Source organism: Desmodus rotundus, chromosome 5 (genome assembly GCF_022682495.2).
Source record: "Desmodus rotundus isolate HL8 chromosome 5, HLdesRot8A.1, whole genome shotgun sequence".
NCBI classification, from domain to species: domain Eukaryota; kingdom Metazoa; phylum Chordata; class Mammalia; order Chiroptera; family Phyllostomidae; genus Desmodus; species Desmodus rotundus.
In genome coordinates this window covers 166,287,806-166,302,470 of record NC_071391.1, presented here as the reverse complement: position 1 = coordinate 166,302,470, position 14,665 = coordinate 166,287,806, and the positions used below count along the sequence as shown (strand labels likewise).

The 14,665-nt window shown below is 62.8% G+C and overlaps 2 protein-coding genes across 8 annotated transcripts in view; one reads left to right on the top strand and one right to left on the bottom strand.

Moving 5' to 3' along the window:
- Positions 1-14,665, top strand: part of RPS7 (ribosomal protein S7) — a 175,095-nt gene that overhangs the window by 47,169 nt on the left and 113,261 nt on the right. The window lies entirely within an intron of this gene.
- Positions 3,075-14,665, bottom strand: part of EIPR1 (EARP complex and GARP complex interacting protein 1) — a 65,288-nt gene continuing 53,697 nt past the window's right edge. For 2 of the 7 annotated variants that reach the window (XM_053925125.1, XM_053925128.1), the window contains 5 exons: positions 14,148-14,247; positions 8,722-8,858; positions 6,875-7,042; positions 5,586-5,753; positions 3,076-3,554 (listed from right to left, as the gene is read on the bottom strand). In XM_053925125.1, coding sequence (XP_053781100.1) covers positions 3,380-3,554; positions 5,586-5,753; positions 6,875-7,042; positions 8,722-8,858; positions 14,148-14,247 — 748 coding nt within the window. In that variant the 3' untranslated portion in view covers positions 3,076-3,379. Of the gene's footprint in view, positions 3,555-5,585; positions 5,754-6,874; positions 7,043-8,721; positions 8,859-14,147; positions 14,248-14,665 lie in introns of those variants that run through there. The other 5 variants (XM_045189556.2, XM_024552433.4, XM_053925127.1 and 2 more) reach the window with 5 other exon arrangements.

Here is a 14,665-nt window from a genome sequence, read left to right as displayed (position 1 = left end):
ATTATGCAATCGCTCATGCCTAGAGGCAATTTCGGGCCCCGAGGTCAAAGGATTCATCATCATCATGTATTCAGTTCTATCTTTCTTTTCTGTGCCATAAAAAATCACGTCTAAAGCTCCTAAAACCATCCCAGCTGCATCAGAAAGTGACCCGGGCTATCACTGCTGACAGTTTAAAAAGCCAGCGGCTGAGCAGCAGAGGAGCGCTCCTCCCCTTAGGCCCGGGCTCTGCTCCTGGGCCACGGCGGTGTCCTGTCCCTGCCGCTGCTTTAAAGCACAGCGCACAGAAGGGAGCTGTGGGGACGAAGGCCTGTGGGGGCCTGACACTCCAGGCACACTGCAGCTGCCGGAAGCCATCACCGGCCACCGGCGCTGTGGCTAGGCTGGTCTCCTTATGCAGGAAGGATGTGCAAAGCCCCTCCTGTGTGCTAAGGACTCAGCCCTGGCAGGGCACCTTGGGGCCCCCAGAGGCGCAGCTCACGGCCCAGCAGGGCAGGTGCGCGTGGCAGAAGCGCCCTCCGCCCCTCCCGCCGCCGGGTGGGGTGTGGGTGGTCACCAGCCCCCTAGATCCTGGGTGGCCGGCTGTGGGACCAGGACTCGCCCCGCCATCCTGGCCACCCCCACCCCACAAACACACTGCACTGCGTGTTGGCACCAGGCAGCTGCTGCACAGACCCAGAGGCTTTGCCTCGTTTACACAGAGCGATACCGGAGCCCGCGGTGACGGAGGGCACAGCCAGGCCCAGCATGGCCTGACGTGGCCTTTGTTGTGAACCCCCAAAGTGCGGCCACAGACACGTGTCTCCTGCTCGGGGCCGTTGGGTGAGCGGCTGCAAGCAGGGCTCTAGCAGTCGCGTTGCTGGGCTCAGGTGCAGTCCCGCATCCGCGCACCCGTGTGGACGCACGGGGGCACTGCCCTCCCCAAGCGGAGAAGGTTAGTGATGAGGGGGCAGCAGCGACAGCTGCAGCATCCCCACGGGGTGCCCACTGTCCCCGACAAGAGGCCTGACAGGCAGTGCAGGCTCCTGTGGCCCCCTGAGGCCCGCAGCACAGCCCTGCCCCCACAGTGCCTTCCTGGGAAGCTAACGATGGCCCCAGGCCAGCTGGAGGCAGGTGCTCATTACTGGACGGAGGTTGCCCCGCTGGGGGACTCATTAGCGGGCAGAGAGCAGCGATGTGGCCTCACAGAGAAGCCCCTCCAACCCAGCCTCCAATCCGCACTTTGAAAGGCCACTCCAGGCAGGCGGAGGAGGCAGCAGGCAGGGGTGGCCGGGGTGGTCCACACACAGAGTCCCCTGGCTGTGCCTCCCCCCCACCCGGCAGGGGCTGGTATCCTCCAAGCACAGGCTGAGACACGAGCACCCTGAGCGAGCACTGGTGGGGTGACTGAAGCTTGGACACTCAGGGCTTGTCCACGACGCCACAGCTCTCGAACCTGCACTCACAGCTCAAACCTGGCTTTTAGAATAGCACCGGCACGGTCACCAGCACAGGCCCTGCCCTGCGGGCAGGAGACACCCCCGGCATGGCCTCTGCTCTCCTGGCACTTGGCCTTGAGTGCTCTCAACAACGGCCAGTTACTGCAGGTTGCCAAGGTGTCCCAGTGTTCTCCGAACTGAGCAGCACAGCAGCCCCGCACGGGGCCCCCACCCCGCGGGCACCATGCAGACATTCACAGGACGACGGGCCCTGCGTCAGGAGGGACAGAGCAGGCCGTTCCGACAGCCAGGGAGGCGGGCACCCCGGCCTGCGGGGAGAGGTGGGCCTCGGAGCAAAGGGCACAGCCCTCATCACGCCATGTGACTGCCGCACGGAGGAGCCGCCCCGGGTGGGCACAGGAACCAGGAGTGACGGGCCAGGCCTGACCTGCCGTCACTGTGTGAAGCCAGGGGGCGCTGCTGGCGACCTGCCCGTCGGGGAGTCGGCAGGTCTCTTGGCCGCCCTGTCCTGCTGCCCACAGGCCGTCCCCACAGGCCGTCCCCACCCATAGGCCAAGCCAGCACCTCGACCTCATTGTGTGGGAAACTGCTGTCCACCACATGCAGCGACAGCCCCCAGTAAGGACTCCTGTGTCCTCTGTCCCCATCCTGTTCAAGACGCCACGTCCATGTCCACTGGGTCACCACAGAAACCCTGCTCCCGGGTCACGAGAGCTCACCGTTGCTAGTGGCAAGTTTGCACCGTCCCCCATGTGTCCAGTGGTCCCGGTTGACCACCTCCTGCCTCATTCCGTCCCCTCCCTCACTGGGTCACAGGCAGGACAGCAGAGCTTCTGAGCCACCGGTGGCCATGGCTCCCCTACAGGCTATCCTCTCCCCCTCCCCCACAGCCCCACCTGTCCTCCCCTCCCTGAGCCCCCACTCCGCTCCACAATCTGTCACCCCCAAAAAGAAGAAACAAACCCCAGATGTGCCACAGACACTCAGGGACCCCAGTGAGCTTCGGCCACTCAGAATTTGTCACGTTTCAGAAGGAAGCCTGTCTTGAAAGAAGAGCCAGACCTGCCACCCAGCTGGGGGTGATGGGCACCTCCCGCGCCCCCCTCTCCTTAGGGACCAGGCCACAGGGATCCCACTGCAGATGTGGCGGCTGCCACAGGGGCTGGGCAGCAGCGGCCACAGGGGCCACGCACAGTGTTCGCTGCCCACGGCCCACCCAAAAACATGGACAGACTCACCAGGCGAGCAACAGGCAAGAGGCCCCGCGACCAGTGTTTCAGGGTCCCTGAGGAGTGGGGACGGGCACGACGGGTCTCAACAGGTGAGAGCGCTGGTGCCTGCAGGTGACCAGGGGCTGCATCTCTAATGCCAGCGGCATCCTGGGAGGGGACAGAGCCCAGAAGGGCACTGGGCTGGGGGGGTGCTGAGGCCGACGGGAGACGCGGGTCAGCAACACAGGCAGGGCCCAGGCTCCAGGGACCAGGCACAGACAGCCACAGCCCAGGACGCAGGGGCTCCCCGAGCTCTGTCAGAGCAGGCTGTGTGGGGGCCAGCACCCCGGCCTTTGTCTGGGCCGGGACCGAGAAGGAGGACAGAGCCCAGGTGCTGATGGCCGGGTCCAGAGTTCCGAAAAGGATGAGCCAGGAGCGCATGTGGCATGACGGCCTCGCTTTTTTATTTCAGTTTCGATTTCAAGAGAAAAATGAGTTAATATTATGGAAACAAGGTTTTTTTACATGAAACAAACCCCCAACATTGTTAACAGAGAGAAAGAAAGCGAGCAGAGGCGGGGATCTTGGGCTCACACAGCAGCGTCCGGAGGCCCAGGGCTCCCTGCTCAGCGAAGGGCCAGTGCGGGGTCAGTAGTGCCGCGGCCCAGCGCCAGCGTTCTTCCCCCTGTGAATGCAGGGTCAGAGGCGGGTGCGGGGCCCTGGGCGGGGTCAGAGCAGGATGTGGTACTTCAGCGCCCGCGGCACCCTGTTGATCACCAGCCTCCCGTCGTAGCTCAGGGAGGCGAAGAGCCAGGGGTCAGCGGAGGACCAGTCCACGGCATACACGCTGTCCTCGTGCTCCTCGTACGTGGCGATGGCGCCGTCCTGCGGGGGCTCCTGACTCCTGCAAGGACCAGAGACAGGCGTGAGCGAGGTGGGGGCCTCCAGCTTCTCGCCTGTGCGATGGAGAGATGTGCAGGGGCCTCAGCAGGGCAGTCGGGGTGGCTGCTGTTGTCGGGAAGTCCACGCTCCGTCCCACACCGCCTGCTTCCTCTGGGCCGGGACAGCGGTGCTGCTGGTGACCTGAGAGGCCCCTGGTTCAGGGGTTGACACAAGACGTCCATGGGGGACTGAAAGGATGACGTAAAGTGACGAGAAGATCTGCCTGTGACGTCTGAGCGGAAGGGACTGGCCAGTGCAGCCCCTCACTGAACAGAGGGGCCGGGCGCTGCCCCGCGTTGGGCCACGTGACCAGCCGGCACCTAAGTGCGTGTGTGAGGCGGGGGGGGAGGGGGGCCCGGCCCTCAAGACCCAGCCCTCGTGCGGGCACCGCCTGTCGGCCTGGCACAGGCTTCTTTGGCACTTTTCTTCTCTTTTCCCCCAAATTCTGAAGGTCCACAAGTGCCCTGCATCCCGGATGCCTCTGCGTCCTGCCCTGCACTCAGCACGCCGGGCCCGGCCTCCCGGGACTCGGACCTGCCAGTGGTCACCTGGTGCTTCGCTGCAGACCCAGGGAAAGCCCCGCAGAGATTCTACCCCGTGGATCTCATCAGGCGTGGGCACACCACAGGGGTAGGACTGCGGGACGTCGTGGGGACACCAGGCGCTGTGCCGTCGCTCCTGGGAGGACTGCAGGCCGCCAGCGCCCCTTCCCCCCAACGTGCTTTTCCTCAGCTGCCGCGTGGACAGCAGGGTGCCCGTGACTCCCGCAGGTGCCTGCCGGGCCAGCAGCTTCTCCTGACAGAGCTGGGACGCGGACACTGCTTGGCTGCGAGCAGAGGGCTGGTGGGAGCGCCAGGTGCAGCTGTATAAGAGCGATCGGTAGGTGGAAACCGTGGTGACCGCATCTCTGTCCCACGTTCCCAAGTGAAGAGACAGCCAGCACAGTTGAGAGACAGTCCAGTGGGCCAGTCAGCTGTGGCCGAGGCCCCAGAAACAGAGCTGCCTCCTCGAAGTGGCTCCCAGCCGAGCTCGGGCAGGTGCGGAGGAGCCCGGACAACAGACAACATGAGCAACAAGACCTGCAGGGACTGTGGGCTCGGACTCCGACTCTGGAGGCATTTCTCCCAGAGCCTTCCCCTCTGGGCCGGGGCGGCAGGGGGAGACCCTCTGTGTTCGAGTCTGAATCCCGCTGGCTTGCAACCAGGTGCCGCTGCCACAGGGAAGGAACCCAACCCAGAGGTAAGAGGGTCCCCTTTCACCTGCGCACAGCTGACAGGGGGCACGGTCTCCACTTCTCTCTCCCACGCAGAGGCCGCAGTGCCCACAAGGGCTGGCCACCCCACCTGAACCAGCGGCGCCTGCAGGTGCCTAGACCCCGCATGTCTCGGGCAGGCCCCAATGCGGAGACAGCCCCCGAGTGGGTACACTCGGGACTGGGAAGCAGCGCGCGGCAGGAGTCCGGGAAAACACAGAGCACAGCAGTGCCGCTGTGGAAACGTGCACCGAGGGCCGCGCTCGGCACAGCACTCGCCCCAGCGCCTGCAGGGCACCCGGCCCGGGATGGGGGCAGGAGGGCCGGCTGGCAGTCCCCACTGCCCCCCACACCCCCGTGAGGCCAGCAGGCCACACTCTGAACCGCATGCCACGGCAAGGAAGGGCACCAATGCCCAGCTCTCATAGGGACCCTCGGGATAGCCAAAGCACGTCAGTTCCCATCGTCACTGAGGTTACGTTCAAAGAGCCGCAACAGTTTCAAAATCTCACATAAGAAGAGAAGACGACACGGACATAGGTGTGTGTTTGCATCCACACCGGAGTGCACTAACCAGCCAGCACCAGCTCTGCGCCCTGTCCGGGCTGCTGATGACCTGCAGAACCACGGCCCCCGGGGTCCACAGCGAGGCTCCATCCCCAACCGGATGCTTCTGACTCGAGCCAGGGCCCAGAGAAGCCTGGGGGGAGAGGCAGTCCCCACTCCGCTCAGAGCGCTTACCTGTCCTCCAGACGGCGCTCCTCCTGGTCACTCAGGTCGTCGTCGTCCACCAGGTGGCCAAAGGGCTCAGACGAGATGGACACCATGTTGGAGAGGATGACCCGGCTGTCGCTGCTGCCCGTGAGGACCAGCTGGTCGTGCGAGTGGTTATAGCGGACATTCCACACCCTGGGGGTAAGGAGTCAGTGGTCACAAGCTGGGACATTCCTGCCTGGGGAGCAGGGGTTGCCAGGCAGCCACCCAGAGTCGCCTGGTTGGATGCTGGGCAGTGTCCAGCTGAGGGGCAGGCTTGTCGTGCATTCCTCTGAAACTGTGTAAATCCCACCGGGGACAAGAGGCCCAGCAGGGGCAGGAGCCTCAGCAGCAGCAGAAGGCCCAGGAGGGCAGACAGGCTCCCTACTGTCCCAAAGCCACACCGCAGGGCACAGCCGATGAGCAGCAGCCCCGGGACGGGCGAGCCCCTGACACACGCCCAGGGAGCTCAGAGGGCTGACTGCCCACCCTGCCCAGCGGCAGCCGGCCCACCGAGTGGCGGAGAGTCCCGCCAGCCTGCACACAGGGGCCAGGAATCTGCCCCCACAGTGGCCATTATGGTCACTTACTGAATTCATTAAGCCTGTGGACGAGCGTCCTGGGCTTTTTAATTTTCTGGCTGCAGAAACAATGTAGCTTCTTATAGGTAACGGAGAGAACTGGGAGGCAGAGACCAGAGAGAGTCAACTCTCAGGGGACCTGCCCCTGGCCTACGTGAGGGCTCCTCGTAGCTGCTGGGCCCTCACCCGTCCAGATGCTTCCCATGCGTGCGCACTCAGGCGTATATACAAGCACGCACACACTTCACTTGAATGAGAACCGAGAACCGCTGCTGCTGTGCACGCCCTCCTCCACCCTCAGCTCCCGGCCTCGCCCTACGCTCTGCACGCCAGCAGCGCGGCAGAGGAAGGGTGGGCCTGGGCTCGCTAGTGCCTGCACACTGCCGCCCCCAGGGCCTTGGCGTGGCCCCTCCGGAAGGGCGTGTGAACATCTGTGCTCATTCCTTTCTGCACACCTGAACCGCACCATTTCCAGAGACTAAAGAATTAGTGTTTCTCTTCCTTTCCTGTGTTCGTAAATCACACACACGCGTGTGTGGAGTTGGTGTTTCCTTAGAAAAACCAGAAGTGGGTTGACTGAGTCACGGCAGCACCAACTAGGCTGGTCTGTGGCTCTCCGAGTTGCAAGGGAGTTGGCAAAGCACGCCCCACCCCCCACCCCACCCCGCCCCCGGCCAGCACGCGGGGCACAGCTACCAGTGGGAGTGCTCCTCCAGGGTCTTCACAGGCTCGGCGACACTGCGGGTGTCCCAGAACTTCACCTTGCAGTCGTCGCCGCAGCTGGCCAGGTAGTACTGCTTGTTGGGGTTGAAGTCCAGGTCCCGCACCAGCTGCCCATGGGCGTTCTCGATGCAGTAGATCTGGCTGAGAGTGGGGAGCACACGGTGAGTCAGGTGGGGACAACCATGACTCCTAGGCCCGCAGTGTCCTGGCCCCACCTGGGCCCCCAGGGTGCCCGACCTGGGGCTCCCGTGATTGGAGGCCGGGCCACACCAGAAGCGGCTGTGGACGCCAGGGAGCCCGGCGCCCACACCAGCACCTTCCGCACTAGGGACACAGGCTACAGTTTCTCCAGCCCCACATGTGGAAGTAAGCAGTCTGTGGCTGTCAGAATGCGATGCGGGGCCCCGGGTCTGAGAGCAGCTGGGGGCCTGCACGGCCCTGGAGGAGCGGAGACAGTCTTGGGTGGAACACTGGACCCGGGCCTGATAGGGCGCTGCGAGGAAAGGGGCCGAGAAAGGACGGGAGGGGTGGGGGAGGCAGAAAGCCCTGCTGTGGGCATCGGGGGTCAGGGGGTGGGAGCAGGACAGAAAAACTGCAACAGACCCGAGGTCAGCCTTTGCCGTGGCCAGGCTTGGCTGTTCCCCACGCACACCCCTCCCTGCCAGCCTGGCCTGCCTGCTCTGCGCCCAGAACCTCGAGCGCACGCACGCCCAATGCCCCGGCTCCCACCGCCCCAGGCCACTCCCCACAAGGTCCGAAACCAGAATGCTCCTCTGTCTGAGCCTCTGATGTCACAACCTCAAACAGCGAGCAGGTGACCAGAACGAAGGCCGGTGCCCCTGCAGTGCACCGTGAGGTCCCCTGCCGGGCCCAAGGCCCAGCCTGCCCTGCACAGCGCCGTTCCGACCTGCCCGCCTCACCGCCAGCCCGTTTCAGCTGGTTAGCCGGCCCTGCTCTGTTGTTAGAGCCTGAGGCAGTTCTCACACCCTGCACCATTCGGGCAGGCTGACGCCTTCTCCTAAAATAAGGTCCCCCAGGCCTGGAGGTGAACAGCATGCACAGTCGGACACCAGGCACGTCGTGGGGTTCCCTGCTCGCGGTGGTGACGCAAACCTCCAGCACAGAGCACAGCCCGGCGCGCACAAGTAGCGGTCAGTACGAGGGGCCACATGCCCTCAGCGGCTCATCACCCTGAAGGGCCGCTGCGGCGGAGGCGGCCACTGAAGGACGTCACCCCCCCAAAGCCACGTCTGTCAGGCCCGTTGGGGTCTGGACTGTCACTCTTCGGGCTCCTGCCCCAGACACGGAGAGTCTGCACCTCCGTCAGAGAAGGATGGCCAGGACCACACAGAAGGCGCTGCCGCCAGCGGGGCGGGTGTGTGGGGCTCCCAGCCCGGATGTGCACCGGCTGCACGTGGCGGCTGACTGTGCAGTGGCCGAGTGTGCAGAGGGCCAAGGAACTCAATCTGAAGTGGTGCCCCCGCCCCAGAAGGCGGCAGGAGTGGTTTTGGGGCTTGTCTCTGCAGCTCTTGATAACCGATGCCCAATGGCCAGTGACACAGACGCCCGACCTCCGACTCCCTGAAAATGGCCAGTGCTGGCGGGAGGCCCACGCGGAGCACTGCACAGCTGACCGAGCACCGACAGGCCATGGCCACGGCCACAGCAGCTCACGGTGAGGAGGAGAAACAGAAGAAGGAGATGGAGACAGACAAGTCACGTGCCCCAAACACACCTGGCTCACAGGGGCCCACCTGGGTGAAGGGGGCAGAGAGAAGACGAGGCACCGGCACGTCCCTGGGCCTGTGCCCGTGACTGACCTCATGCTCCGCGTGTCCCAGCCTCGGACAGCCGTGTCATTCGCGGTGGCCACCTGGGTGCAGTTGTGATGCGGGCTCCACCGCCCCGAGGTGAACTTCAGCTGCCCCTTCCCTTCCAGTGAGGCTGAGCTGGCCAGCTGCCAGAGGAAGGAGACAGGAAGGAAGCGTGACCTCTCCCCAGAAACGGCCAGAGGACGCCCTGCGCCACAGGACGGCAGTGAGCATCAGCACTGAAGACAATCGGGAAGAAAGCGCGGTCTTTGTTTCCTGACCTTAAAGGGCGGGAGTGTTTGAACCTCATTTGGGAAAAAGTATAAAACCAAGCACAGCAAAAACCAGCAAGCACATCAGTCGACCCACTTCAACAGGGCTCATGAGGGTGCGGCGAGAGACCCGGCTGGAACAGCGGACACCAGGCCGCCCCTGGAGACAGACGCAAAGTGAGTGCAGCCCACTCGGCCACGCCCCGCTCCAGGAGGACAGCAGCTGGGGCCTGAGCACCCCTCCCCCTCTGCCTGCAGGTTCCCAAGTCTGTTCCACAGACGTGACCTAAACCTCAGCAGGTAATGACCATGCCCTCACAAGACGCCCACTGGGGCTGTCTTTGGACAGAAACCCCCACCTCCTAGATGCTGGGGGGCTGGGGTGGAGCCTGGGGAGGGCCCCCTCATCTCATTCCCCACCCACCACCTCGGGTTTATGCAAACGAGTCACGCTGGCTACATCATTATTTCGATTTGGGGTGGAACCCGGTCCCCACAGTGACTTCTGAAGGTGGAGCCAGTGTGTGGGCCGGCGTCTCTGCACTCTGCCACTCGTCCCTGCCGGGTGCACGGCCACTATCACTGCCTCGTTTGAAGACCCGCCTTGCTCTCAGGAACCCTCTCAGAGGGGACCCGGGGACAGGCACCCAGAAATCTGGACAGAGGCCCGAGGGAGGCTGCATGGTCTGGTGGGGGGCAGTGTGCGTCCCATCTGTCTCTCCTGGGTGCTGCAGTCCCCTGGCAGCCCCCTGCAGCCCCCCAGCAACATGCCCGCAGTGCTCAGATGCTGCCCTGACCTCGGGAGACCAGCAGCCACACGCCTCCCATCCGTGGCATCCCATTCGCCTCAGCCACAGGCCCACGCCTGTGCCAGCTGACCCGGCCAACCCTGGGAATGCAAACAGAAGGCACCGCCTCTCCACTACAGACCTGCAGCTGGAGAACGGCTCAGCAGAAAGCAGGGGCGGCCCCTGGGTCCCAGCTCAGCCACGGGGCCCCACAGCCCTGGGACAGGGCAGCCAACCGGCCAGGCGCACGCTGTGCCCCCGCCACCCCACCCCAGGCTGGGCGGCTGTTTTCACTACAGATCCTTAGTTTTTAAGTGCATTCTCTACTTCCTATTGCCAAAGAGAAATCTTTTGAGAGCTTAGGACACAACGCTCACTTGCTGAACACCAGCACCTCGTCCGTTCTGTGCCTGAGGGTTTTTTTCCAAGCTCCCCCCGGAAGGCTAGAACTAGCTGTCTCCACCTCGCACAGCACTGTGGACACGTGCAGCTGTGATGCCACTGACGACTGACTCCGCATTCTCCTGAGAGCTGTGGCTGCGTTAGGCAAAGCCCTGAAGCACCCACTGACGTGGTGGCTCTCCCAGGAGCTCGAGGGACACAGACGCTGCTCACCCCGTCCGGGGTCTCCACTCTCTTTGTAAGTCCCGCGACAAAACCCGTTTTCATGGGCTTCCACAGGTGTCCCGTGAGCCAGCTTCACGAAGCTTGGTGAGCTATCCCACTTACTAGATCTTGCTCCAATTCACTCTCGGCTGTAACCAAAAATCAAATTGCTCTCGCAGAAAAAACTGTCACCACCACTCAGGACTTTCGAGCGCAGGCCCACAGGTTCGAGGGGCCTCCGTGGGCGGCGGGCTGGCACCAGGCTGGATCCGTCACTCAAACTGCGCAGCCGTCAGTAAGTCCCTGGCTCCCCTGAGCCTTCTCTTCTTGTCTGTCACCTGAGGGAGTCAGAGCACACGACCCGAGGCCTGTGTCTTTCTTTAAAGGGACAACTCCAAAATCAGTGAGGAGCGACGGTATGTCGGACCCTGCGTGAGCCTGCTGTCACCTCTGAGCGTGGCATGCGGCAGGTGTCGTGGGGGACCCCCGGGGACTGTCACTGTCTTTGTCAGCACTGGCCCCTAGCACTGCTGAGCGGCGACTCCGACAGGACCCGCGGGCAGGGGTTCCCTCTCGAGTCAGACAGCGGGAGAGCTGCACGTTCTCGCGGGTCTCCAGGCACCGCGCTTCGGGACGGGGCCAGCAGTGTCCCCGAGGGTTCATGGTGATGCCGGGCTCGCGGGGGTGCTGACTGGGGACCGGCAGTGCACATGGGGGCTGGAGGGAGCAGGGACATCTCTGTACCTTCCCCTCGGTTCTGCTGTGCGCCTAAAACTCCTCTGAAAATTAAAGTCTAGTAAAGAAATTTTTTTTAAAAAATATTTTATTATTTACTTTTAGAGAGGGGAAAAGAGGGAGAGAAACATCAGTGTGTGGTTGCCTCTCACACCTCCCCACTGGGGACCCAGCTCGCAACCCAGGCCTGTGCCCTGACTGGGAATCGAACCAGCGACCCTTTGGTTCGCAGGCCGGCACCCAGTCCACTGAGCCGCACCAGCCAGGGCTGTTAAAAAAACCATTAAGTTTTGCTCTGCAGAAAACCCTGCTGAGAGGATGGAAGGACAAGAGAAGGGCAAAAAGATGAGCGTGCTGCTTCCTCGCCCAGGAACAGAGACACGGGTGGCGGGGACGTCCCCTCAGCGAGGGGCCCGCCAGAGCCAGTAGACCCTTCTACCCACGCCCCCTCGTCCAGCTGCGCCACACCGCAAGGGAGGCTGGCAGTGGTGTCTGCGCCCGCCCGGGGTTGAATCCCACGTGAAGGGGCCGGACCGCGAGGGAAGCAGGCGAGTCCCCTTGCCCACGCCCAGACAACGGTGAGCAGCAGGCTGATGCTGGAGTGCAGCCCACCAGGCTTTGGACTTGAAGTTGTAGACGGTGAGCCTAGAGAGTGAGAGAGACGAGCCTCTAACCTTCCTTTCCTGGCCCCGGCTCAAGGGCAAGCAGCTGTGTCAGGTGGCAGTGGCAAAGTTTCTGAGAGCACACGGTACCCCTGGAGCCCATTTTCTTCCTTCAAAGAGGCGCTGCCGCACACAGGTGCACGCTGGCCTCCTCTTTGGAGGCTCCTGCACTGATGTGTGTGCCAGGAAGAGGGTGGCCAGTCGCCAAGGCCACCCGGTGTCCTTTGGCTCTGCCGCCTGCTGCCACCACAGCGGGAGCTACATTTCCACAGCCGGTGAAAGCCACTGCAGCCTGGAGATGAATGTGCACAGATCAAAATGGGGGGAGGGGGCACCCCTCTGCCTTCACCAGGGTCTGGGACCCCGCGGACCCGCCCCCAGGCCTCCCCTGGGCTCTCGCTAATGATTATAAATGACAAAGAACCTCTGGTTTAATTGCAAAGGGTAATGATGCAGTAACCCTGAGATTAGATTCCCCACACAAGGCAATATCCTCAAACAATAAAAAAAAAAATGGAGAAGCAGGCTGTGCAGACAGCCAGACCGATCAGAGGGTCTCGGCAGCAAGCACTGTGGCAGGGGCTCTCAGAGTGCTGTGGGCGGGTGGAAGGGGAGACGGGGCAGGCCTCCACAGAGAACGAGTTCCCGGTGAGCCAGCCACCCGCCCTGGAGTCCAGGCAGGGACTGCGGGGCTGGGCCGGAGTCTGATGTGGGGACAGCGGTAGACCTGGGGGGTGGGCAGCCTGCGGAGTCCTGGGGCAGGAGCCTGAGGCCGCCTCCCCCTGGGAAAGCCAGTGAAGCTGCAGGCGCCCCTGCCCGGAGCAGCAGCCGAGCCCCACGCCCACCTTGCCCTGGCGCCTCCACCAGGAGAGGGCCGCCCCTGTGCCCCAGGCTGCTGTCCAGGGAGCAGGGGCTGTGCACAGCTAGAGGAGGAGCGGTGGGCACTCCCCTGGACGCTGACCCGGGCACCCCGGCGGGCCCCAGACCTGCGGGCCGCAGGGAACGGTCTTAGGCGCCACGCCTCCTTCAAGCGTCCGGTTTTACCCTGAGGCTGCGGGTGCGATCTGCACCGTGCTCCACGCAGAGAGACGGCCTGTGCTCCCTTACTCTAATAAAAGTAGTGATGGTCCCCCTTAAACGTTACTTAGGTGAACAAAGACAGGCCAACTCTGAAGCGCCCTCCAGAGGCTGCAAGACCCCCTTCTGACCCGAGGGCTCTTTCTGTGTCACAGGTCGGTAGGGACCAGCCACTGCCCACGCCATCTCTTCCACCAGGCCGGGGGGACGGGCCAACTGACGCTGTGAGGCCCCGTGAGGGGAAGGGTGACTAACGTCACAGGCCCGAACACACGGACGTGCCCCGCACAGAGGCCGCCTGCCCTCGATGCCCAGCCGCACGTGGCAGCCTGGCTCCCCTGGCCGTGAGGAGCTAAGAACATTTACCTTCTCAAAGCTCTCATTCTTTCTCTCCAAAGTTCTCATTTCAACATAAACAAATGCAATGAAATTATGAATGTGGGTAAAAATCACACTTTAAGGGAGGAAATTTTAAGGGTTTCCATGTGAAAACATACACACCAATCAGCAGGCCATTTCTCTGTGGGAGACAAAGTATCTAGAGCGAGGATCATCTGAGAGACAAAGTATCTAGAGCGATGATCGTCTGAGAGAAGACCTGGTTCCAAAGAGCCAGTGTTGAACATGAAGCAGGTCTGAGGAGCGACCCATCGGGGGAGACAGAGCCTCCTGGTGGGGAAGCTCAAGGACCCAGCTGTCCTGTCCTTGGAGACTGGACACCGTCCGTGACAGGTGGGCACCCAACCGCAGCGCAGGTGCCACGATCCCTCTCCTGCATGCACAGGGGCCGCTGGTGTGTCTGGTGACAGCACCCTGAGCCCTGCCGTGCATGGCGAGAGAGGAGGGCGCACTGGCTGACTGGTCCGTCATGGCCAAGTCACCCCCGCACTCGCACGCAGGCTGGAGGAAAGCCGGTCAGCGCCAGGAATCGGTGGCTGCCCGGACGGTGGTTTGAACCGAACAGACTGTGAAAGTCCACACCTTGAAAGGACAGACTACTTCGCACAGAAGACACACTCCTGGGTAGCCCACTGCCTCCTGTGGACGGGCTATGAGGAGAGGGGGGAGTTCTGCCACCCTTCTGTCGTATCTGCACACGGCCGAGGCCCAGCACACGGTGGACTTCAACCAACAGAGCCAATCACTCAGTTCTTTCATCAATAATTCAATCCATTCACTAATCATTTCATAATTAATGCCAAAATTCTAAACACATCTGAATCAAGAAGTGTATTCTAAATTCTCCAAAGTCCAATCTAAAAGTTTCAGAAGCTGAGCTCGGTCTCGGTACTCACCACGGCCCGGCGGGAGCTCTCCTGCAGGTCCCACAGCAGGATGTGGTTGTCCGCCAGCGACATGACTCTGCTCCCGTCTCCCGTGGGCTCCCACACAACGCTGGAGGCAGGAGAAGGGGCAACATGAGCATAGACTGGAGGTCCCCAAACATGCAGCTAAGTGCCTCCCTCCTGTGCCAGTCGTGACCCAGCGGGACTTCGGCCCAGCTGTCCGTGGGTCGCTGCCTTTGGAAAGACCAGCCCCACAGCAGCCTTCGTGCCCCTCCCCCAACCCCGGGAGTACACAGTGGGCGGGCGCCGCAGGCCACCAGGAGACACCCTTGCCAGGCGACACGTGCCCATGCCGGCCAGAACTGTGTGGCCGAGATGCTTCTGCTGAGCAAGCGTCTTGCAGCAGCATCCGCTCTGTCGGCGAGATGCCTGAGACCCTCGCCGACACGTCCTCCCAGCGCCTGACTGCCCAGAGGGGGCCCTTCTGGCCAATGAGACAGGAAGGGGCCTGTGGCTGGGTCTTCAGG